This window comes from Dreissena polymorpha, chromosome 8, assembly GCF_020536995.1.
Source record: "Dreissena polymorpha isolate Duluth1 chromosome 8, UMN_Dpol_1.0, whole genome shotgun sequence".
In the NCBI taxonomy this organism is placed as follows: Eukaryota; Metazoa; Mollusca; class Bivalvia; order Myida; family Dreissenidae; genus Dreissena; species Dreissena polymorpha.
Genome location: NC_068362.1, coordinates 99,625,845 through 99,652,686, shown reverse-complemented (window position 1 = coordinate 99,652,686; position 26,842 = coordinate 99,625,845). Strand labels below are relative to the sequence as shown.

Genomic DNA, 26,842 nt, shown 5'->3' with positions numbered 1-26,842 from the left:
TTTGTTTGTTTATGCATATACATATGTAATAAATGTTCGTCCGGTAAAGCAAAGACAGTTCTGTGATTGTTAATTTTCGAGAACACTGACTCTTTGTAATTTTACTACTGACGTTTGCTTCTTAAATGGAAATTTGCGCCTAAGTGTTCTCGAAAACCAGAGCAACACACAAAACGCGTGATATACCGATCGAAAGCTATAGGCATGCCATATTGCATGCACTAGGTCGTATGAAAGTCAGAGAATGATCAGCAAAGTTATTGGGAAAAAACCTACCTTGAGCGGCTGTTTGTTGTCATGAAATGACTACTGACGTTGACTTTTGTGGTCACGTGACAGTTTTTGTTCATTCACAGTGTCTCCCATCCTTCTAAATTGAATCAATCGATTTCCAAAATTAGGGATGTGTAGTATATTTATTTCTAAATTTCGAATATTTCTTTCAGATATTCCTTTAAGCAAACAGCGCAGACCCCGATGAGACGCCGCATCATGCGGCGTCTCATCTAGGTCTACGCTGTTTGACAAGGCCTTTTTTCTAGACGCTAGACATAAATGTGTTAAGCTTTTAGCGTATTGCAATAGGAAGTTAATTTCTTTTCAGAAAGAGGTTTGATTTTATTTCAAAGTAAGGAAAGTAAAAAAAACGCTGCTAATAATAAAAAATAAAAGTTACTTTTCAAACGAATGGACTTGCAATATCAATAATAATCTTAATCAGTTTAGTTATAATCCATCGATGTAAAAATGCAAATAAAATTGATTAAATATAAATATCAATTTTACCAGAATACCGCCATATACAAACGTTGTCAATTTTAATCACAGAATAACGCAGTGTATAGTCTTGTAAAAAGGCACAAAAACGATTTTCATTACGTCTGTAAAGATAGGTCGTGATTGCATCTACATGTACGTTTACTTCACGAATGAACTTTATTGAGCACGATGATATGAGGATTGTCTTATTAATGTGACAATGTCGTGGAGGTACTACGAATGGCCACGAATGATTTAAACCGGTTCAAAATTGTAATACAGTAGCTCTGACCCATATGCAAGAACCTTCCAAACTCTGGTCCCAGCGACTAGTACGGTATGTATGTGTGCAAGCTTCAACAGGAGTCACACGGGTTCGAGAATCGTAGGAAAACGGAGTGAAATTCGTGACACCGGGACAGAGGCTAATGAACTCCTGGCGATTTTAATATCGTGGATAAAACAGTCATTGCTAACCAGTCAATGCATTCTAATACCATTTACAATTCATGAGAGTTATCTCAAACACTGTAAAGTAAAGCGATTTATATATAAACACAGAACAACAGCACACTTTTCATTTAAATAGATGACGACTTAACGCTTTTTAGTCGGTATATATATGCGTACAAATGTAAGTGTAAGGGATACAACTCTGACAGAAAAATGGTTTAGATCTTACAAGAGTCATTTTTAATTCATACCCCGCATGTAGCCCCAGACGATAAATAGCGAAGAGTGCGTATGGAGTTCATTGCGGTCGATCCGGAAGACAGACGGAGGCACTAGAAGGGACGATAGGATTCTTGTCCGGTTCAGATTGACCTCGTGGGACTCGTTTTGTAAATAATGTATCAATTTAATCGAAAGCCATTTATTTAAAGACGACCATGAGGAAAAAAATTCACTATTAGATGAAACAAATCAAAACGTAAACAATAATATTGTTTTTGTATTTTGGAATAATTTAACTGTTTCTGGTACCCCCGTCCTCCGTTGTCCTTAGTCTAAAAATATCCTCACGGCGACCTTCACATTTATTTCGCAACCGCACGTCTATTAAAACGTATAGGTGTTTCATTTGTAAAAAGGAACTACGTTTCTTTGCACAAGTTCGATTATTTTTGTGCTTTTCGCGGTCAATACAAACGTTATTGTGTAGGCGGTATTGATAAACGTATAATCTTTATTTACTAAGTTAAGTGTACTTGATTCTTGCATCAACTTCTGAACAAGGATATAGTCAAAGAGTTTGAAGACATGACGAAACCGAAAGTGATTGTTACTCGCCGCGTACCAGAGGAGGGTTTACAGATATTGCGTGAGAAATGCACCGTTCACGTCTGGGACAGTGACGACATCATGCCACGTGACGAGTTGCTGAAGCGCGTGCATGGCTCCGAGGGGTTATTCTGCACCATCAATGACGTCATCGATAGAGAAGTTTTAGATGCGGCGGGTAGGATTTCCATTACGTTGAATGTTTTCAAAAATAAAGTAATTAATTGAAAAGCTGACGTTTCTTGGCCATTAAGATATAATTATTTTAGCATAGGAAAAATACATAGTCTATACAAATACTTTGACTATTAACATGCACGCCGGGTATGCGGATATAGAGAATACAAGGTCGGTGCCGAATAAAGCAAAGTTTATTTTGCGAGGCTTAGAAAATCTGAACCACGAGCCTTGGCGAGTGGTTCAGATTTTCGTGCCGAGCAAAATAAACTTTGCTTTATTCGGCACCGACCTAGTATTCGATTTATCCCATCAATTTTCTTTAAAAATAGAATAGGAAAATCGACTTACACGGAAAATCCCAAAGTTATTTTAAGCAAACATTGTTGTTTTATTTTAATCGTGCCGAGCCTAATACATTACAAAAAGATCAGTAACTATAACCTGTTTTTCTGTTTATCATACCTCTACGTCCCCGATTTTTAAGAAATAATGAGAAAAAAACACACTAAACAACTGCAGCTTTAGCGTGAAAGAACCGGGAAAGAACATGCATTGTGTCGTATGAGGTGTTAATAATGACGTCACGAGTACGCGCACTTAATATTTGTACATAATGTTTTTTTGCTTTTTGAGTTGCATTATTTGTTAAAAATATATTACATCTTGGTATCAAATTGTTTGTTTTATTGAATATGATTCGATTTTACTAAAAATGATTACTTTATAGTTGATTCCGAGTAATATGACCATTCTCCGCCGCGCGTGACAGCTATATTTCAGCACTGCCGAAATAGAGGAAAATTTATTCCACAGTGGTTTATTTCGACAATGCACGTCTGATGATGGGATAAACTTTGATCACAGACGTCACTTCCATACCAGATAACAACAAAAGCCACGCGCGAGAGTTGAGTTCTTCAGATTTTTTGCATTTATGTTCTGTTTATTTGGTTTTCAGACAAGTAACATTGTTTGGTCGATTGATGGTGTAGTACATCGTATTGCGGAGCAAGAAAGTCGTGAAAAACACAATGGATTAAAAAAGAAAGTTAAAATGTCATCGATAATCATCATGAATTCATGATCAGTACGTATTTCAACAAAATAAACATACTTGGAAATAATTCAAGAACGTGCCAACTAATCGAAATAAAAGATCAATATGTCCATTAATGTTACAACACGTTAAATTTTAGTTAAATAACGTATTTGAGGAAATTCAAATCTTTAACTTCAAGTAAGAGTCGGATGCCATATATTCATGGACACTTCTTTTACCGATCATCTTAAAGACAATGGCACTTCGATTCCAGATAACTCGACACTTTTTACCAGATATAACACACTCCATTTAGTGACTCAGAAATGCAGAATTCGCTGTGGAATACTGCTAAAGTAAGCAGACAATAAATACAAATGTATGTACTGACATGAATGTTCTTATCCCTTTGGAATATGTTAATTAAAGGGAAAGGCAATTGTAAAGGAAAGTGCTTCCTATAAGTAGAGCACAATATAAAGGGAGTTTTCCAATCTCTTTTATATTTTGTGGCTACGTATTAGTATCGTCTTCATGCTGCGATTCTAATGAGCACCAATGACAAAAGGATTTTATGAGGTGTATTGGCCGCTTTAAGACCACTTGCTCCCCTTATCTAGAGTCCTGCTATAAGTACAATTGAACACAGTCGTGTTTATCCACATGATTCATTGTATTTTCAATTCTCTTAATCTCAATTTACCACTTAAAAACAAGTTTATTACCGACCGAATTTTTAATTTTTTGGAAAAAAATCTACCATTCTTTCGTAATTCTTTTCTTTGCAATAGAAAAGGATACACCATTTATAAACTCGACCATGCGCCTTGTCGAAAAAACTAATCTTTATGATATAACTTAAACAAAAAACCTGATGAACTTACCTCTCGCGCGTGGCTTTTGTTGTTATCTGGTATCGAAGTGCCATCTGTTATCAAAGTATCCCCATACCTAGCGTGACATAGGTATAAATAACTTAAATTAACAAAGTGAAATTATTCTTAATTTTTCGTGCTGTATTGTTCATCATCCTATAGATTTTATTGCGACCGTCAACATACCTTACATGATGTACAGAACATGCGTATTGAAAGACTTTATTTTGGTAAACAGTAAGCAAACATTAACATGTTTACAGTTGAGATGTTCGTCCACGTGTGTTTTGAACTACAAACGTTAACTGTATGTACCCTTGTACATTTTTATGAAAATTAATCAAAAGAAGCCTCACATCGTCGAAAATAACCAACTCAATTTATTGTTAATAGTTATGATTACATCAAGTTTGGCACTTTGGGAATATAAGGCAACGTGTTCCAGCAAACATGTCTCAAATTGCGATAAACGTCTCATTTATACGTGCTTGATTTAGTACACTGTTTCCTTACTCTTGCCACTAGTTGACTTTGATACTACTATGTTGACTATTGTTTTTAAACTTGCCTGTTTTTTTTTACCCGATTTTATAGCCGGAAATTCGGCTATGTTCCCAATGCCATAAAGTATAATTTTTTTCCCAAAATGTGGCAAAAAATTCCCAATTTCCTCCCCCACCCCTCAATTTTTTTATTTTTTTTTTAGAAGGAAGTGTTTAATGCGTATTATATCTCAACTTTTAATTCAATTACATCTAACAAAGTATTATATGATTTTGTTCTTTTAATTTGAATAATTATAAAGAGTTATGTCAAATTTAGTATTTCCCTAATCAGTGGACTTTTCGTGTGGAAAAAAGGCTAATGAATTTATTTTCTCAATTTCATGAAAATGCCGATAAAATTCCAAATTCCAAAGCCATGGGCTATCTTCCCAAAAAGTAGAAAAATACCCTGAAAGCAATAATTATCGTGAGTTTATTATTGATATAAGATTTGCAGTACGCAAATACATGCACCAAATATTAACAGCATAAATTATTTTCGGCTCAAACGTTACTATTTGCATCGTAAAGAACAATGTTAATTAATGAGCATTTTCATCATAATATTACAGGGTCATCCCTTAAAGTCATTGGGACGATGTCAGTTGGGAATGACCACATCAATGTTCATGAGTGCAAACGCCGCCAAATCTGCGTCGCAACAACACCTGATGTGGCCTCAGACAGCGCTGCCGAACTCTCTGTTGCGTTGCTGCTTATCACAACACGCCGTCTGGCGGAAGGTAAAATTGTGTTTTTGGGTAATTGGTTATTATAACACGTGTTTTTGGTAGTTTATGATGTTACATATGTCACACAGCACTCCAAGATGCATTAACGTTTGGACAATATTTTAATTTTAGATGCAATTTCCAGCAGTTTATAGTTCTTGCTAAATTATTTTCAATGTTGATGTTGATCTGGTCTTGTGTCCGGTATGGTAACCGTTTTTTAGCCTATATTAGCTTAATGTATTTATCTCTGCCTGTACTTACGTAAGCACTTTGGAGCATCCTGGCCCTGTTAAATGTGTTCTTCTTTACCTCATCTTATCTCAACATGCTCATGTCGAGCTTTTTTATTGTTTCTTTCTTTAGTTGAAGGGCGTTGTGAACATATCTTGATGACCATTTTATAGGCCACATTAGATGGTTGCTGTTCATGCAACCTTGTCATAATATTTGACCAAATGATATCTCAGATGATTCGAAAATGGGTATAATGACGTCCGATTTCCAAACTATGTTATAAGTTAAAGTCATGGAAAGCTTTTACATACTGGAGAAGTCACCTTTTTTATCTTCATGAACCTTCAAATATATGTGTCTTGTTCTGATAAAACTGGGCATAATACACGTGCGTTAAGTGTTGTCCCAGGGACAACACTTTCCGCCTAAACTTGATTTTCGGTAAGGAGGGACTTCCATAAAAGCGGAAAGTGTCGTCCCTGATTAGCCTGTGCGGACTGCACAGGCTAATCTGGGACGACACTTTAATCACGTGAATTAAGCCCAGTTTTCTCAGAACAAAACACATATGTTTAATAATATCTCAGCTGACTTTGAAAAAGCTTGCAGTCTGTTGAAAATATGGCCGCCAGGGTTGCAAGGCAGTTTTTCTTATATGGCTATACTTGCTCTAGAAGTCACATTTTTGGTCCATCATGACAATTCCTCAGAAGATTGATATTTTGCCCTTGTTCGGCCAACACAAGAAAGCAACGAAAATTAATGTCATACTTAATAATACTACGTTTGCAGATTACTAGTCATTTTTAGCTCACTTGATTGCTCAGGTGAGCTTTTGTGACCGGTCTTTGTCCGTCTTATGTCCGTCTGTCCGTTAACATTTGCTCGTAAACACTCTATAGGCCACATTTCTTGTCCCATCTTCATGAAACTTGGTCAGAAGCTTTGTCCCAATGATATCTCGGCCGAGGTCGAAACTTGGTTGTGCAGTCAAAAACTAGGTCACTAGGTCAAAAAAAAGAAAAACCTTGTAAACACTTTAGAAGTCACATTTCATGCCCAATCTTCATGTAACTTTGTCAAAATGTTTGTCTTAATGATATCTTGGTTGAGTTCAAAAGTGGTTCCGATCCGTTGAAAAACATGGCCGCCAGTGGCGGGGGAGTTTTCCTTATTTGGCTATAGAGAAACCTTGTAAACACACTAGATGTCCCAATTTTTGCCCAATCATCATGAAAGTTGGTCAAAATATTGGTTCAATTGATGTCTCGGACGAGTTCGAAAATGGTCGAGATCGGTGAAAAATCAGTGGGCGGGGCATTTTTCTCTATATGTATATATTGGCAGTTTTCCCTTTTTGGCTATAGAGAAACCTTGTAAACACTCTAGAAGTCACAATTTTTGCCCAATCATCACGAAAATTGGTCAAAACATTGGTTTTATTGATATCTCAGACGAGTTCGAAAATGGCCGGGGTCAGTGAAAAAACATGGCCGCCAGTGGGCGGGGCCTTTTTCTCTATATGTATATAGTGAAAACATGTGAACACAGTATAAGTCACATTTTTGGCCCAATTTTCATGAAATTTGCTCAGAACATTTGTTTCCTTGATAAGAGAGTTGAGTTAAAAAATGGTTCCGGTCAGTTGAATAACATGGCTGCTGGGAGGGGGCAGTTTTCTCATTATGTCCCCCCCCCCCCTTTCGAAGAAGAGGGGGTATATTATTTTACTCATGTCGGTCCGTCCGTCCACCAGATGGTTTCCGGATGATTACTCACGAGCACTTATGCCAAGGATCATGAAACTTCATAGGTACATTGATCATGACTCGCAGATGACCCCTATTGATTTTCAGGTCACAAGGTCAAAGGTCAAGGTCACGATGACCCGAAATAGTAAAATGGTTTCCGGATGATAACTCAAGAACGCTTATGCCTAGCATCATGACATTTCATAGGTACATTGATCATGACTCGAAGATGACCCCTATTGATTTTCAGGTCACTAGGTCAAAGGTCAAGGTAACGGTGACCTGAAATAGTAAAATAGTTGCTGGATGATAACTCAAGAACGCTTATGCCTAGGTTCATGAAACTTCATAGGTATATTGATCATGACTCGCAGATGACCCCTATTGATTATCAGGTCACTAGGTCAAAGATCAAGGTCACAGTGCCAAAAAACGTATTCACACAATGGCTGTCAAGGTCACGGTGACTCAACTTAGAAAAATGGTTTCCGGATGATAACTCAAGAATGCTTACGCTTAGGATCATGAAACTTCATAGGTACATGGATCATGACTCGCAGAAGAAATAATGATGAAACTTGACCAGGATGTTTGTCTGGACAATATCTAGTTCAAGTTTGACATTTGGTAAAGATTGAATGAACCGACACCTCTCAGGTGAGCGAACTAGGGCCATCTTGGCCCTCTTGTTATAATAGACATATGGTTCCCCATTTTAAACTTACTGCAGTCACAAAATCAGATGTACGGGCATCCGTTTTTATACGCCCGTCTATGACGGGACGTATTATGGTATACCCCGCGTCCGTCCGTCCGTCCGTCTGTTAATGTCGTACGCTACGTCAAATATCCTTTGACAGATTTTCTTCAAATTTTAACACAATCTTAATATTGATAAACCCTGATCCCCTTTCGTTTTTGACGGAATTCTGAATTGTCGTTCCAGAGTTATGGGACTTTGTTCGTCAAAATTTCGTGATTTCATTGAATGTCCTACTGTAGCTATATAAAAATGTTAAAGTTGTTATAACTTTGGTATGCTTGGACCTAGAGTCTTGAAACTTGACATGAAGGTTGGCCAGAACTAGTAAGTAACCACTGGACATTTCAAGGTCATTCATTTGAAGGTCAAGGTCACTGTGACCTTGAATGTAAAAATGTTAAAGTTGTTATAACTTTGGTATGCTTGGACCTAGAGTCTTGAAACTTGACATGAAGGTTGGCCAGAACTAGTAAGTAACCCCTGGACATTTCAAGGTCATTCATTTGAAGGTCAAGGTCACTGTGACCTTGAATGTAAAAATGTTAAAGTTCTTATTTCATGTTATAACTTTGGTATGCTTGTACCTAGAGTCTTCAAACTTGAAATAAAGATTGGCCAGTACTAGAAGATGACCACTGGTCATTTCAATGTCATTCATTTGAAGGTCAAGGTCACTGTGACCTTAAATGTTAAAATGTTAAAATTGTTATAACTTTGGTATGCTTGGACATAGAGTCTTCAAACTTGACATGAAGGTTTGCAAGCACACTTAGATGACCACTGGTCATTTCAAGGTCATTCATTCTAAGGTCAAGGTCACTGTGACCTTAAATGTTATTGTTGTTCATGTATCCTACCGTAGCTCAAATATCCCCCGATGGATTTTTTATACGCCCGTCTATGACGGGACGTATTATGGTATACCCCGCGTCCGTCTGTCCGTCCGTCCGTCCGTCCGTCCGTCTGTTAATGTCGTACGCTACGTCAAATATCCTTTGACAGATTTTCTTCAAATTTTAACACAATCTTAATATTGATAAACCCTGATCCCCTTTCGTTTTTGACGGAATTCTGAATTGTCGTTCCAGAGTTATGGGACTTTGTTCGTCAAAATTTCGTGATTTCATTGAATGTCCTACTGTAGCTCAAATATCCTTCGATGGATTTTTTTCAAATTTCAACACAATCTTAATATTGATAAACCCTGATCCCCTTTCGTTTTTGACGGAATTCTGAATTGTCGTTCCAGAGTTATGGGACTTTGTTCGTCAAAATTTCGTGATTTCCATGCTCATGTACTTATAAAATAAACCATGTATTCAAATACAAATAAACTGAAGTAAAAAAATGATTCAAAGGGTTATTTATTACCTTACTACTTCATTGGCGAACGACGGGCGTATCATGCGCTCATGGCGCAGCTTTTATTATTTCTTGTCAACTGCTTCGTTTGTCAACTCAAATCTTGGTTATCCTTTATCTTTAAGGAGCAACTAGTTGTTAAGATTAAGGTTTTTGTAGGACGAAGCGCACATGATAAATGATTGACAAGGATGCTGTTCTTCTCTGGTAATAGTGACTGACCGGTAGGTGCAATTAAGTCACTACCGACTTTGTAGTTAATACTATTGTTTAGGAAACTTATGTCACGACCTTCAGATTGTTTGCCTCGTATAAAGTCGTACAGATTTTTTCACCCTAATGCGAAAACAGGCCAGAGCTAATTAATTGTGGAATATGCATGGAATAGATAACGTTCTCGATATGTGACAATACGCATGTTTAATGATCCACTTTGACTTAGTTTAAAATTATTTAAAAAAACTACAGGTTGACAAAGTTTAAAATTATTTTTGATAAACAGGTTTAGCAGCACTGAAAAGCGGAACTTCCGGTTCGTGGAAGCCGATGTGGCTGCTAGGCAACGTCTCCATGGGAAAAACGCTCGGGATTTTCGGATTCGGCCGAGTGGGCTTCGGAATCGCACGCCGAATGAAACCATTTGGCGTCCACAAGATACTTTACACCGACCTTATAGACGTCACTTACGCGGAAGGGATTGCAAGTCGCGTGTCATTCGATGAGCTTTTAGCCCAGTCGGACATCATTTGCATATGCTGCGCTGTTACGGCTCAAACCGTAGGAATTTTCAACAAAAATGCGTTCTCCAAAATGAAAAACACAGCCGTGTTAATAAATACCGCCCGAGGACAAATTATCAATCAAGAAGATTTGTACGATGCCCTGCAAAACAATGTGATTGGTGCGGCAGGTCTTGACGTCACAGTACCAGAACCTCTCCCATTGGACCACCCGCTGATGACGTGTAACAGGTGCGTGATTCTTCCTCACATGGGTACAAACACAGTTGAGGCGCGAATGGCTATGTGCGTTAACACCGCAAAAAACATCGTCGCCATGTTGGACTAGTGAACGAAACTGTTTTAATTCGCTGTAGTTAGTTAGTTTTCAAGTCGCCATGACTAGCGCAGCTGAATTTGAATGTAATCAGAAAATAGCTTAGAATGATATTTAAAGTAAATAAAAAGGTCCTGGTTACTGTCTTACTGTCATATTGATTGGCTAGCAACACGAGTATGGTAAGCAATTGATGGTATTGTGTATTTCGTAAGTCGATGTCTCGACAATCTTTTATTTTATTACGAAATGTTTCAGTTTGTAATGTATGAATACAGTAAATTTAACTTACATGTTCTGTAATATCATAATCAAGATATATGTATTTTGTAATATTATCTTTAAAATATGTTTCTGCATTTTCAGGAAATATTCGTTCAGTTGTGTTATACAGTATCTCTAAAACAAACATAAAATTAACAATTTTAATGTATCATTATGTTAACATAATTATAAATATTTATTGTTGAATAAAATAAATCTTATAATTATGTAATGTAATAATTGCACATTTATCAAATATCACGGTCAATTTATGATACAGAAATAATTACACAAAGCGTACATTTATGAATTCACATAAATTTTAACAATAATAATGTAAAATTATATCTATTTTTTGGTAATGGACTTAAAACTTCAAATAACGCACATTTATTTAAAGATGTCTGTTTGCATGTTAAGCCATATGTCTTCCTAATTTTAATTAGATTGAATTTACTGCAGAAATATACGAAAACAAGACGTATAATGGGGCAAATATTTCTGTACAAATACAAATTTAAAATTTGAAGTAGATTCGTGTAATTTGTGTATCCAATTACATTATAATTTCTTGGATTAGTGATACTTGATACTTGTAAATAAAGTAAATTATCTTTAAATGTGTCATATAAACTGGTGATACTTTGTATCCGGAATAATTTAATAAAGCGTATAGATAACGACATGCACACGTCATTTGCTATATTATAGTGCTCACCCAGTGTCCCTGGTGACGTCACTTAAAATTCCAATATCACGTGATTCCTTTTGGTCATGATTGTCCTATCCGTCACGCATCCGTCACGTGACCTCTCACGCGAATTCCCATTGGTTGTTAGTATTCTTTGTCTATTTTTCGCATCGTTCTTGCTCGCGCCATGGACTTGTACGCCCTGACCTCTGACTCCAGAACACCGGCGTTGAGTAGCAGCGAGCACCCGCTAAGTACCGTCATCATGGCAAAACTCCACGCGAAGCATTTAAGCCCGTAGCAAACAGTTTGACCCACATAGCCTATGCTACTGTCGTAGATCCACCCGTAAATCCGCTGAAAAAGTAGTCCGCCCAAAGCGTTACCGAACATTATGGTACCCCAGTTCCTCCCGAAATACTTCATCCCGTAAAACTCGCTGAGCATAGTGGGCGTTAAGCACCACAGAGCGCCGTTGGGCATTCCGACACCGATGAGAGCGATGACAAGCACCGGAAGTCTGTCGGAGTAGGCGATGCATATCGCCATGGTGACGGTCTGAAAAACGTTAAAGGCGAACAAAACGGCGATGCGCGGCACCTTGTGGACCATCGCGTCCGACAGGAAACCGGCGATGAATTTGGAGATGACCCCGAAGATGGGGTTTAGTGTGGTGAACAGTGTGCTATATCCCTCTAAATGATAGGACTTTAGGTAAGCTGTTATGTTTGTCTGGAAAGTCAATTGCAAACCGGCGCAGAAAATGTACGCCCAGAAGAGAAATTGAAAATTTACATCCTTCAACAATTTGAGCCCAGTAACGTCACCTTCCCTTTTGGGTACGTTAGAGGAATCGTCTTCGTCTTCGTTCAACTTTTCGAACGTCATTTCTTCTTCATTGTACGGGTTGCTCTTCAGAAGAAACACGCCCAGTACACCTATGACCCCGAAGCAAATGGCGGACATGAGATAAAATCCCTTGAGGTCCTGGTTCTGTTCGTCCGTAACGTGACCGCGCATGAACAACACCCCGTAGAGGAGAGCGATCAGCGCCGGGCCGGCGCTGAAGGAAGCGTCTAAGAGACCCACGACTTTGCCGCGATGCCTCGGGCTGAAGTTGTGCATGTTCGTTGTTAGGGACGCCATGTACATGAATATTGCACCGAAACCTACAACAAGGTGGAACGTCGGTAGAGAAACTTGGTCATGTATTATGTGAGCCGTGTCATGTAAAAATGGGTCTAATCTCGTGTGCGGCTAACGCGATGGCTTGTCTGGAGCTACGCTGACCGTATATGGCACAATACCCATTTTCGCATAACGCGGCTGATTTGAAATTTCTAAACAGACGGATATATTTTTGAAGTGATTATGACTCTTTAATAAATTCAAAAAAGGTCTTCTGACAACCACCCGTCTGACTGTCTGTCCATTTATGACTTGAGAAGGCTGCATGCATATCAGAATGGTTAGATAAACGACGATCCATCAGTTCTAAAAGATGTTCACATAGACTCCTTTTTAAGAATCAAGCAAATGTGGAAATTCATTAAACATAATGTGTAAAATATAAAAATGGGAAATTAGGTAAAATTCAACTACAATCAGGAAGTGTTCGGATTTTGTTCAAATTATTTTAAAGCAGCAACGTGCTTTAGCGGAACAATTTTTTGAGTTTCTTACAATGAACACGTTTTTTCCTATCATGTTGAACATGCATTATATATATATATATATATATATATATATATATATATATATATATATATATACAATTGAATAATAAATCTTACACTTTAGGATACTTTCCATAATTGATTTTTTTTAGCTGGCCGACCACAGGTGGTTAGCGTGTGGCTATGATATTAATTAGTGAAAACATCATTTTGAATGATAAATAATCATATTATAACGAAAAATTAACTTTTCTGAAAAACAATATTTCACTATCAAATATATATATAACAAGGTATGCAACTCAAAATCAGCCCAAAACGGGGTGCATCGCTTTGAACAGCCATATCTTCATCAATTTAGCAGCGATTTTAACGATCTCGGTCTTATTCAACGCAGAAATGAATTTCCTTTCTGGAAATGTATATGTCTTGCAATATTTTTACAAATGCTGGGTCAACTTTTAAGAAATAACACGATACACAACACGCATGACCCAGTTGACAGTGATCATGCTGTCTTTAAGACTGAAATCTTCACGGAGTAAAGGGCAACTTCCCTACAAAGTTCATGTAGTTCGATACCATAATTCAATAAAACGTATGAAAAAACATTATTACCGTTCTTGTCGTTACATTCTGCATCAAGACTTACTGTCCAGCGCCGTTTGAAAACTTTGTTTACATACATTTCAACTAACTGACATTTTAAACATACGAGTGATTTCATTGGTCCAATGCGGAGGTGTGTCTTTACAACTGGAGATTTCATTCATAAAGAATACATGATCACTGTCAACTGGGTCATGCGTGTTGTGTATCGTGTTATTTCTTAAAAGTTGACCCAGCATTTGTAAAAATATTGCAAGACATATACATTTCCAGAAAGGAAATTCATTTCTGCGTTGAATAAGACCGAGATCGTGAAAATCGCTGCACAATTGATGAAGATATGGCTGTTCAAAGCGATGCACCCCGTTTTGGGGTGATTTTGAGTTGCATACCTTGTTATATATATATTTGATAGTGAAATATTTTTTTTCAGAAAAGTTAATTTTTCGTTATAATATGATTATTTATCATTCAAAATGATGTTTTCACTAATTAATATCATAGCCACACGCCAACCACCTGTGTGGCCGACACAATGTTGGACTGCTTCCGATCATAGCTTGATATCACATTCCTGCCGTTATAACCAACCACGTGATGATAACCGAGCCACGTGGTTCAATAAAGTTCTGGTTCTTATTTTTGCTTTTTTAAATAAGTAATTATTGTTTATTATGAACATTATCTCATACACTATTTTCGAAATATTAAAGACAATAATACTACTTTTATAATATAATACTTAAACAAAATAAAACAAACTAAAAATTCCTGATCTGAAAGGATTTTCATTTGATTGTTATTAGGAGTACAGTGAACACTTTAAATAAAATGATATATAATACACCGAATCAAGGTATAATCGCCTAAAGCCGTCGGGATAAAACCGCTGCGTTGAGCATGTGTCGGTTTTCGGTGCAGTTGCCCGCGCTATTCTTTGTGTAACCGAAATACTGGGAGGCTTTCCTTCATTATAAAATATTTTCTAGGATACATGTATTAATTTAGTGCTTGATATTTTGTATATTGTTTACGACTATTCATTCTTTCATCTTATCTGTCGTAACTAGAGTCTCAATATGTTATTACGTCAATTATGGTTGCTTTTTTCTTTTTGTACGCAGACTTAATTTTTTATGTCAAATGTGTATACATCGGTAAATTATAATGAAGACAAAATAAAGTGCGTTGCGTTTATACATCAGACATTCATAACATAGGAATGTGCGTGATAATATAAAAGTAGCGCCGATCACGCCATGTCTCTTCGCATTTTAATGACCTCCTAGTCAGCCTCAAGACGGTAACGAACTTCAGACGTCGATATCGGTAATCAGCTTTTTAGCTTACTTTTCGGTCACTGTATGGTAAGAGGCACTTAGTTATCTGTACATTTCCTTTACCATTGTACAGTTGGCTCTACACACCACCGATAATAACCCATTTATGCCTAGAGCGTCTAGAAAAAAGGCCTTGGCAAACAGCGTAGACCCAGATGAGACGCCGCATATTGCGGCGTCTCATCTGGGTCTGCGCTGTTTGCTTAAAGGATTTTCTGTAAGAAAAATTCTAAATATAGAAATAAGTATACTAGACATCCCTAATTGTTGAAATAAATTGATCCAATTTAGAAGGATGGGAAAGTCCACAAGGCTTTAATGGGTTAAGGTTATTGCAAACCTACCGGCAATGAAGAAGTAGATGTACTGGAGCCAAGCGTGCTCGTTGTAGAACTGGTGTGAAAGGGTCGTGGACCACAAGAGCACAAAGCCACCCGCCGACACTGTCGCCGCAACGACGGAAGTGATGCGGGAGCCGAATTTCTCCGCAAGGATCCCCGCCGGTAACCCGAATGAGATACCGAAATTTCCCATGGAAGCGAACATCTCAACTAGAAAGGATATCACTTGCGTTAGTTTCGTTTTTTTTTATTCAATATAAGACAAACATTGCATACATGCATATGATCAAACACAAAAAAAAGTTATATCATGTAGCAGCAAAAATGTTCCAACATGTTATACAAGATATGCTAATATATAGTGGTTTTTTTTCCAAAAGAAATCTACAGAATAGTTATGAATATGAATGAGTTGCCTAAAGTTGGTAGAAAGCATTCTGGACTTGTTATAAAAGTTTAATGTGTTGCCATTTTTGTTTAAATATATGAAGTTTATCATTGTTAAGGGCAATTCGTTTTTTAATATGGATCTTAAGTTTTAAATAGTTTATAAAACAGTTGAAAGTAGGTATTTGTTTTTGTATTTGATGCTGAATATAAAATATTTCATTAATATGATAATGTGGTTCACAGTGTTATTAATTTCTGTTATTTTAAAAGTATTTACACCGAAACTGATATTTAAGAGAGACAGTTTTAATTGTAATTGTTGTTTCTCTAGAAATGTTAACTGTTTCCATAGAATTTGAATATGTCTGCACTCCCAGAAAGATGTTCTATTGTTTCAATGTGTTCGCTGCATATATCACATAAATTTGTGTTGGATAGGTTGCACTTAAAAAGATATTTCTTTGTAACTATGATTCTATGGACATATTTATATTGGAAATTTCTCAGTGTGCTATCTATAGTTGTTTTATATGGCATGATAAATATTTGTTTCCAATTTAATTCTTGTTCTCGAAGAAGGCTTTGCCATTTATTTTGAATCTTGGAGTTTTCTGCTGGGTGTTTAAGTTGTAGTTTGTAAAATATTTTGTTTGTTTTGTTTTGTTTTGCAAGTATGTTCTCCGTGAATGATGTTTGAGTACATGGTGTGTTATTTGTATTAATTGTAGATTTAATATGTATGGGTATGCTTTAATTAATGTGTAATACATTAGGAAATTGCTTGAAGGTATTCCGTATATATAACATATTTTCTCAAAAAATAGAAGCTCTTTATTCTGTAATCGTACAATTGGTCAACATATTTTATGTTTTGTTCAAACCAGTGTTTATAGACAAACGTCTTATTGTTTGAAGTTATGTCTTTATTGTTCCATAAAATAGTTTTACTGGTGATTTGGGTTTCTAGATTAGATTATGGGTAACATTAGTCCATGTCGATAAAACACTAGATAGAAATATGTTTTCGTTTGCAATTTCGTGCAAAATGGTATTGTTGATGTTACATTCAAAAAGTAAGGAGTCACCATATTCTTTAAGGATTTTCTGGTAGAATAATTTCCATTTACTCGTATTGGTATTATCTAGGTATCTTTTAACCCAGCTTCATTTGATTGCATTCAAGAATGAGTCGATGTCTGTTAATTGGATACCTCCATTTTCTACAGATTGAATTAACTGAGTTCGTTTTATTTTATCAGGCTTACCGTCCCATATGAAATTAAATATTGCTGATTTTATATCGTTTATAATATCATTTGGTGGATTTGGGAAAACTGTTAGTGTATAAATTAATTTAGGGAGTGCAAATGTTTTTAACACGTTTTTTTTTCCGATAAGTGTAAGTTTACGGTGTTGCCATGATTTTAAACAATTTTTAAATTTTTGTAGTTTAGGCAAAATGTTTTTAAGAATTGTTTCATTTTCATTGTTTGTAAAGGTTATTCCTAACGTTGTTGCTTCATCTTATGTCCAGATTGATTTCATTTCTTTTTTAAGATGCATATTACTTTGTTTAAATTTACATACTCTTAGCACAGTACATTTACTTTTGTTTAATTTAAGACCCGATGCCAATCCAAAAAAAGGTTAGCGATTCTATAAGACTATTGAATGAGTCACTACTGTCGTTTAAAAAATAAGTTGCATCGTCAGCAAATAGGAACTGTTTAATTTCTTCGTCGGGTTCTAGCGATATTCCATTTATATGTTCAGTTGATTGTATATAGTGTGATAGATATTCGATGCATATAATAAATAGCGAGGATGAAAGTGGACATCCTTGTCTTACACCTCGTTCGATGTTAAAACTGTTTGAGAAAAAGCCATTGTTTCATGGTATGTGTATGTTTTTGTTTTGTTACATAATGTGGATAATGTCAAAAGAGAAACGAAGTAAACCCAAAAGAGAAGAAAGAAACGCAATGAAACCGAATTGAGGTTATCATATACTGGCGTGGATAACAACTGCGCATGAAGAAAGGGAAGGAAAGGAAGGGACATAACAAATACGGAACAGAAGTGGCATTGAAAAGTAAGAAAAGTACACGGTGGATCTGGCCGTTCCAGCAGAATATTGGAGACTAGTACATGATCTTAGATAACTTAGTCTCTATAACGTTCAAAATCAACGAAAATTTCGTAAATTATTTCGTAAAATAAAGTTAACACCTAAACAAGCAGTTTTCCTTATAGCAATAGCCACAATTTCAACGCTAGATGTGGTATGGTTACATAGATTTTTGTAGATACAAAACGCTCGTTTTTATTTATTTGTGACCACAATAAATTCCATGTTAATTTCCTGCGAATATATCTATTGATACGACACACGAACACTAAAATGACACCATGTTAAAACCATAAGAAAAACGAGCATTTTGTATCCACAAACATCTATTTTACCAGACCACATCTGGCGTTGAAATTTCGACAATGGCCATAAGGAACAATGATTTTTAATTGTTTAGCTTTATTTGACGAAATTTTGTACGAAATTTTCGTTGATTTTGATTAGTAATGTTACTTTAACATACATGAAGAAATAGAGAATCAGAACAATATAGAGATAGACATAAAATAAGAACAAATTGAAGCGGAGTGTCTGCTGATAACTAAATGACCAGAATGAAACAGAAGGAAAGGAAAGTGACATAATAAAGATAAAACACAACCGAATTACAGAGAAGTGAACATAAAGTGCGGATAAAGAAAGCATATTCCAAGGAACAGAATGACAGGCAAAGAAGTACAGATTGACAGAGAAATGAACAAGTACAGGACGACGATGATCCGAACTAAATGGTTAAACACAATGTCATGACTGCATACTTTTGAAGATAAAAGATCAGATCGAAATAGCATGGAACGGACAGGAAAATGTAGCAGATCGAATATAAGAAAGGGCATTCACAACGCATGACCGATTTGACAATAACTGCGCACACTAACAAGTAAAGAAACCGTCATAAAAAACAACAACAACTACAAAACACAACGGAGCAAAAAAGACGTCTAATAAAGCAGAACTGAATAGAGCGCAAAGTGACTGAATAAAGACAAAATGGCGTCAATTCTTACTGTCTGATTGTGTGTAAGTAAACGTCGCCTTGACGGCGTTAGCGTACGCGTTGAAGGCGTAGATGGAGCCGGCGATCGCCATACCGAGGCAGCCCACCACAAGGGTGACAACTCGCATCGCCTTAGTTCCCATTGCCTCCTTTTCCTGTTCCCAATACGCGCCGGAAACGTGTCCAAACTCTAGCTCCAACTCTAACACCGGCTCAGTCGCAGCGTCTGCGGCGTTAGTTTTAATGGCCATTGCTTGCTAGTGTATTCCATTGTAAAATAAGTACATGAAGATTTATTAACGTTTTAATTCTGAAAGTCACGGGTTGTAACGACAGTGATTTGTATGAAAGTGTCCGTACATGAGTGAAATGTCACTATGATATGGTATCTGAGATAAATTATATCGCTAATAGAGTACAAATTTTATCACATGATAAACTAATCATTGTAAAAGAGGACATACCGATATTCATTTCACGTATATCTATTCGTCTACTTACCACCTATAGTTATCAACTGTCCGATGATAAAGATCATGAAAATGTTCGAAATATATCTTATTGGTTCGCGTATAAGGTAGCATTTGTTATCACTTGCACATTTTCACTTAAACGTTTAAAGTACAACATTGTGTGAAACAAAAAATGCTCTTTAAGCTGCTGCGTGCAAACTTCCCGGTTGTAAATTAAACCATATCGAGCGTTGCATATGTTACATTAAATATAAGGCAGTTAAATATTGTATGTGTAATTATGTAGAGCATTGCGTTCATTTGCAACGAGATTCGAACAACATATGTGTTAAAGCAATCATTTCGTAAATATGTAATGTACACATTTAATGTTGTTATTTCAATGATTTGAAGACATTGCATTGTTTCCGACGTAAATTTGAGAGCCGTTTCGTTATATGAGTCGCGTTCTGAGAAAACTGGGCTTAATGAATGTGCGTAGAGTGTAAAGACACTTTCCGCCTAAACTCGATTGTCGGTAAGCAGGGACTTTCTTGAAACTAAAAATACCATAAAAGCGGAAAGTGTTGTCCCTGATTAGCCTGTGTGGACTGCACAGGCTAATCTGGGACGACACTTTACGTACATGCATTATGCCCAGTTTTCTCAGAACAAGACACATATTATAAGGATAAGATTCTGTACTTTGAATCATAGACATAACGTTCATGTGAAATATTTTCCTTAGTCATACCTTGTATCCAAGCTGCTGCTATTGTTAATTAACCCATTTATGCCCAGTGGACTCTCCCATCCTTTTAAATTGGATCAATTTATTTCCAAAATTAGGGGTGTCAAGTGTATTTATTTCTATATTTAGAATATTTCATAAAGAAATTCATTTAAGCAAACAGCGCAGACCCAGATGAGACGCCGCATTATGCGGCGTCTCATCTGGGTCTACGCTGTTTAGAATGTCCTTTTTTCAGGACTCTAGGCATGAATGGGTTAAAATGTCACATAACCCTCGCTCTAAAAAGTGGCATTTACGTAACGTGTCGTCCCATATGAGCGCGTAAAGTCCGCACAGGCTAATCAAGGACAACACTTTTCACCTACACTGGTCTTTTGTTTAGAATGAACTTTTTTTTAACAAAAAATGTCATAAAAGTGGAAAGTATCCATATACAGTTCACTATTCCGAAACTCCAATTAGTAAATGCATTGGCAGCGAAGTTAAGAGGTACATTTACATCAATGGTAACCAATGAGAACGCATGCATGTTATGCATATGCCGTACCGTTTAAATAATCCGAAACAAACTTACGAACATGTTTAAAGGACGGAAATTTCCAACAAGTGCGAACGGAGCGTCTGGCGTTGTCGCCGAGCGACATCAGACAAAATACGATTTTTAGTTGCTATGCACACCTAATGCACAGGTGGTTAGCGTGTGACTATGGTATTAATTAGTAGAAATTTAACTAATTTAAAATGAAAATAAATAACGAAAAATCAACATCTCTGAAAAAAAAATCACTATCAAATATATATATATATATATATATATATATATATATATATATATATATATATATATATATATATATATATAACAAGGTATTCAATTCAAAATGACCCGAAAACATATGCATCGCATTGAAAAGCCTTAACTTCATCAATTGTGCAGCGATTTCCATGAACATGGTCTTATTTAACGCATAAATGAATTTTCTTTCTGGAAATGTACATATCGTGTAATATTTTTACAAATGATTAGTGAAATTATAAGGAATAAAACGATACACAGCTCGCATAATCTTCTCGTTATCAATTAAACCCGATTCAAGTATGAAATCTTTAGTAGGGAAAGGCCCAGTCTCACTATGATGCCGGTGGAGCCCCGGTGCGTGATCCGGGATCTACCGGGATGAACCGGGGCTCTCCAAGATGAGCCGGCAGAGCTACGGCAACGCCCTGGTTGTCGCCGGTGATGCCCAGGTGTATAGGACCTAGATCGCTCACATGAGACATGTAGAGGACCTAGATCGCTCACATGAGACAAGTACAGACCCTAGATCTCTCACATGAGACATGTACAGGCCCTAGATCTCTCATCTGAGACATGTACAGGACCTAGATCGCTCACATGAGACATGTACAGTTCCTAGATCTCTCACATGAGACATGTACAGGACCTAGATCGCAAACATGAGACATGTACAAGACCTAGATCTCTCATCTTAGACATGTACAGGACCTAGATCTCTCATCTGAGACATGTACAGGACCTAGATCTCTCTTGAGACATGTACAGGCCCTAGATCTCTCACATGAGACATGTACAGGACCTAGATCGCAAACATGAGACATGTACAAGACCTAGATCTCTCATCTGAGACATGTACAGGACCTAGATCTCTCATCTGAGACATGTACAGGACCTAGATCTCTCATCTGAGACATGTACAGGACCTAGATCGCTCATCTGAGACATGTACAGGACCTAGATCGCAAACATGAGACATGTACAAGACCTAGATCTCTCATCTGAGACATGTACAGGACCTAGATCTCTCATCTGAGACATGTACAGGACCAAGATCTCTCATCTGAGACATGTACAGGACCTAGATCTCTCATCTGAGACATGTACAAGACCTAGATCTCTCATCTGAGACATGTACAGACCCTAGATCTCTCACCTCAGACATATACAGATCCTAGATCTCTCACATGAGACATGTACAGGACCTAGATCTCTCACTTGAGACATGTACAGACCCTAGATCGCTCACATGAGACATGTACAGTTCCTAGATCTCTCACAAGAGACATGTACAGGACCTAGATCGCAAACATGAGACATGTACAAGACCTAGATCTCTCATCTGAGACATGTACAGGACCTATATCTCTCATCTGAGACATGTATAGGACCTAGATCTCTCATCTGAGACATGTACAGGACCTAGATCACTCACATGAGACATGTACAGGACCTAGATCGCTCACACGAGACAAGTACAGGACCTAGATCGCTCACCTGAGACATGTACAGACCCTAGATCTCTCATATGAGACATGTACAGGTCCTAGATCACTCACATTAGACATGTACATGACCTAGATCACTCACATTAGACATGTACAGGACCTAGATCTCTCATCTGAAACATGTACAGGCCCTATATCTCCCACATGAGACATGTACAGGACCTAGATCGCTCACATGAGACATGTACAGGACCTAAATCTCTCACATGAGACATGTACAGGCCCTAGATCTCTCATCTGAAACATGTACAGGCCCTATATCTCCCACATGAGACATGTACAGGCCCTAGATCTCTCACATGAGACATGTACAGGTCCTAGATCTCTCACATGAGACATGTACAGGACCTAGATCACTCACATGAGACATGTACAGGACCTAGATCGCTCTCATGAGACATGTACAGACCCTATATCTCTCACATGAGACATGTACAGGCCCTAGATCTCTCATCTGAGACATGTACAGGCCCTAGATCGATCACATGAGACATGTACAGACCCTAGATCTCTTACATGAGACATATACAGGACCTAGATCACTCACATGAGACAAGAACACGACCTAGATCTCTCACATAAGACATGTACAGGACCTAGATCTCTCACATGAGACATGTACAGGACCTAGATCTCTCACATGAGACATGTACACGACCTAGATCTCTCAAATGAGACATGTACAGGACCTAGATCTCTCACATGAAACATGTACAAGACCTAGATCTCTCACATGAGACATGTACAGGACCTTGATCGCTCTCATGAGACATGTACAGACCCTAGATCGCTCACATGAGACATGTACAGGACCTAGATCACTAACATGAGACATGTACAGGACCTAGATCGCTCTCATGAGACATGTACAGACCCTAGATCTCTCACATGAGACATGTACAGGCCCTAGATCACTCACATAAGACATGTACAGACCCTAGATCTCTCACATAAGACATGTACAGGCCCTAGATCGCTCACAGGAGACTTGTAAAGGACCTAGATCTCCCACATGAGACATGTACATGACCTAGATCGCTCACATGAGACATGTACAGGACCTAGATCTCTCACATGAGACATGTACAGACCCTAGATCTCTCACATGAGACATGTACAGGACCTAGATCGCTCTCATGAGACATGTACAGACCCTAGATCTCTTACATGAGAAATGTACAGGCCCTATATCGCTCATATGAGACATGTACAGACCCTAGATCTCTCACATGAGAAATGTACAGGCCCTAGATCTCTCATCTGAGACATGTACAGACCCTAGATCGCTCATCTGAGACATGTACAGGACCTAGATCGCTCACATGAGACATGTACAGGACCTAGATCGCTCATATGAGACATGTACAGACCCTAGATCACTCACATGAGACATGTACAGACCCTAGATCTCTCACATGAGACATGTACAGGACCTAGATCGCTAACGTGAGACATGTACAGACCCTAGATCTCTCACATGAGACATGTACAGGACCTAGATCACTCACACGAGACAAGTACAGGACCTAGATCTCTCACATGAGACATGTACAGGACCTAGATCACTCACACGAGACATGTACAGGACCTAAATCGCTCACATGAGACATGTACAGACCCTAGATCACTCACATGAGACATGTACAGGACCTAGATCGCTCACACGTGACAAGTACAGGACCTAGATCGCTCACCTGAGACATGTACAGACCCTAGATCTCTCATTATGAGACATGTACAGGTCCTAGATCACTCACATTAGACATGTACATGACCTAGATCACTCACATTAGACATGTACAGGACCTAGATCTCTCACTTGAGACATGTACAGGTCCTAGATCACTCACATGAGACATGTACAAGACCTAGATCACTCACATGAGACATGTACAGGCCCTATATCGCTCACATGAGACATGTACAGACCCTAGATCGCTCTGATGAGACATGTACAGTTCCTAGATCGCTGATATGAGACATGTACAGTTCCTAGATCGCTCACATGAGACATGTACAGGACCTAGATCTCTCACATGAGACATGTACAGGACCTAGATCTCTCATCCGAGACATGTACAGGACCTAGATCTCTCACATGAGACATGTACAGGACCTAGATCACTCACATAAGACATGTACAGGACCTAGATCGCTCTCTTGAGACATGTACAGGCCCTAGATCTCTCACCTGAGACATGTACAGACCCTAGATCTCTCACCTGAGACATGTACAGACCCTAGATCTCTCACCTGAGACATGTACAGACCCTAGATCACTCACATAAGACATGTACAGTTCCTAGATCGCTCACATGAGACATGTACAGGACCTAGATCTCTCACATGAGACATGTACAGGACCTAGATCTCTCATCTGAGACATGTACAGGACCTAGATCTCTCACATGAGACATGTACAGGACCTAGATCACTCACATAAGACATGTACACGACCTAGATCACTCACATGAGACATGTACAGGACCTAGATCGCTCATATGAGACATATACAGGTCCTAGATCTCTCACATGAGTCAAGTACAGGTCCTAGCTCTCTCACATGAGACATGCACAGGTCCTAGATCACTCACATGAGACATGTACAGGCCCTAGATCTCTCACCTGAGACATGTACAGGCCCTAGATCTCTCACCTGAGACATGTACAGACCCTAGATCTCTCACCTGAGAAATGTACAGACCCTAGATAACTCACATAAGACATGTACAGTTCCTAGATCGCTCACATGAGACATGTACAGGACCTAGATCTCTTACATGAGACATGTACAGGACCTAGATCTCTCATCTGAGACATGTACAGGCCCTAGATCGCTCACCTGAGATATGTACAGGACCTAGATCTCTCATCTGAGACATGTACAGGACCTAGATCTCTCATCTGAGACATGTACAGGACCTAGATCTCTCACATGAGACATGTACAGGACCTAGATCACTCACATAAGACATGTACACGACCTAGATCGCTCACATGAGACATGTACAGGACCTAGATATCTTATCTAAGACATGTACAGGACTTAGATCGCTCACATGAGACATGTACAGGACCTAGATCGCTCATATGAGACATGTACAGGTCCTAGATCTCTCACATGAGACATGTACAGGTCCTAGATCTCTCAAATGAGACATGCACAGGTCCTAGATCACTCACATGAGACATGTACAGACCCTAGATCGCTCACATGAGACATGTACAGGACCTAGATCGCTCACATGAGACATGTACAGGACCTAGATCTCTCACATGAGACATGTACAGGACCTAGATCGCTCATATGAGATATGTACAGGTCTTAGATCTCTCACATGAGACATGTACAGGTCCTAGATCTCTCACATGAGACATGCACAGGTCCTAGATCACTCACTTGAGACATGTACAGGTCCTAGATCACTCACATGAGACATGTACAGGCCCTAGATCACTCACATAAGACATGAACATGCCCTAGATCTCTCATCTGAGACATGTACAGGCCCTAGATATCTTATCTAAGACATGTACAGGACTTAGATCGCTCACATGAGACATGTACAGTACCTAGATATCTTATCTGAGACATGTACAGGACTTAGATCGCTCACATGAGACATGTACAGTACCTAGATATCTTATCTGAGACATGTACATGCCCTAGATCTTTCACCTGAGACATGTGCAGGCCCTAGATCGCTCACATGAGAATTGTACAGACCCTAGATCGCTCACATGAGACATGTACAGGACCTAGATCTCTCATCTGAGACATGTACAGACCCTAGATCTCTCACCTGAGACATGGATAGGACCTAGATCGCTCACATGAGACATGTACAGACTCTAGATCTCTCACCTGAGACATGTACATGCCCTAGATCGTTCACCTGAGACATGTACAGACCCTAGATCTCTCACATGAGACATGGATAGGACCTAGATCTCTCATCTGAGACATGAACAAGCCCTATATCTCTCACCTGAGACATGTACAGACCCTAGATCTCTCACATGAGACATGGATAGGACCTAGATCTCTCACCTGAGACATGTACAAGCCCTAGATCTCTCACTTGAGACATGTACAGGACCTAGATCGCTCACATGAGACATGTACAGGACCTAGATCTCTCACATGAGACATGTACAGGACCTAGATCTCTCATCTGAGACAAGTACAGGGCCTAGATCTCTCACCTGAGACATGTACAGGACCTAGATTTCTTACCTGAGACATGTACAGACCCTAGATCACTGACCTAAAACATGTACAGGCCCTAGACATCTCACCGGAAACATGTACAT

General features: G+C 38.3%; 2 protein-coding genes across 2 annotated transcripts; one reads left to right on the top strand and one right to left on the bottom strand.

Moving 5' to 3' along the window:
* The first annotated feature begins 1,781 nt into the window (after window positions 1-1,781).
* On the top strand, window positions 1,782-11,528 carry LOC127841462 (glyoxylate reductase/hydroxypyruvate reductase-like). The gene is made up of 3 exons (XM_052370287.1): window positions 1,782-2,218; window positions 5,252-5,422; window positions 10,026-11,528. Exons 1-3 carry the CDS (start codon window positions 2,020-2,022, stop codon window positions 10,589-10,591), a joined length of 936 nt encoding a protein of 311 aa, XP_052226247.1. The 5' UTR covers window positions 1,782-2,019; the 3' UTR covers window positions 10,592-11,528.
* LOC127841461 (uncharacterized) lies at window positions 10,991-19,405 on the bottom strand. Its single transcript, XM_052370286.1, has 3 exons — window positions 19,029-19,405; window positions 15,504-15,710; window positions 10,991-12,703 (listed from the first exon to the last, which is right to left on the bottom strand). Exons 1-3 carry the CDS (start codon window positions 19,267-19,269, stop codon window positions 11,679-11,681), a joined length of 1,473 nt encoding a protein of 490 aa, XP_052226246.1. The 5' UTR covers window positions 19,270-19,405; the 3' UTR covers window positions 10,991-11,678.
* Between the last annotated feature and the right edge of the window lie 7,437 nt (window positions 19,406-26,842).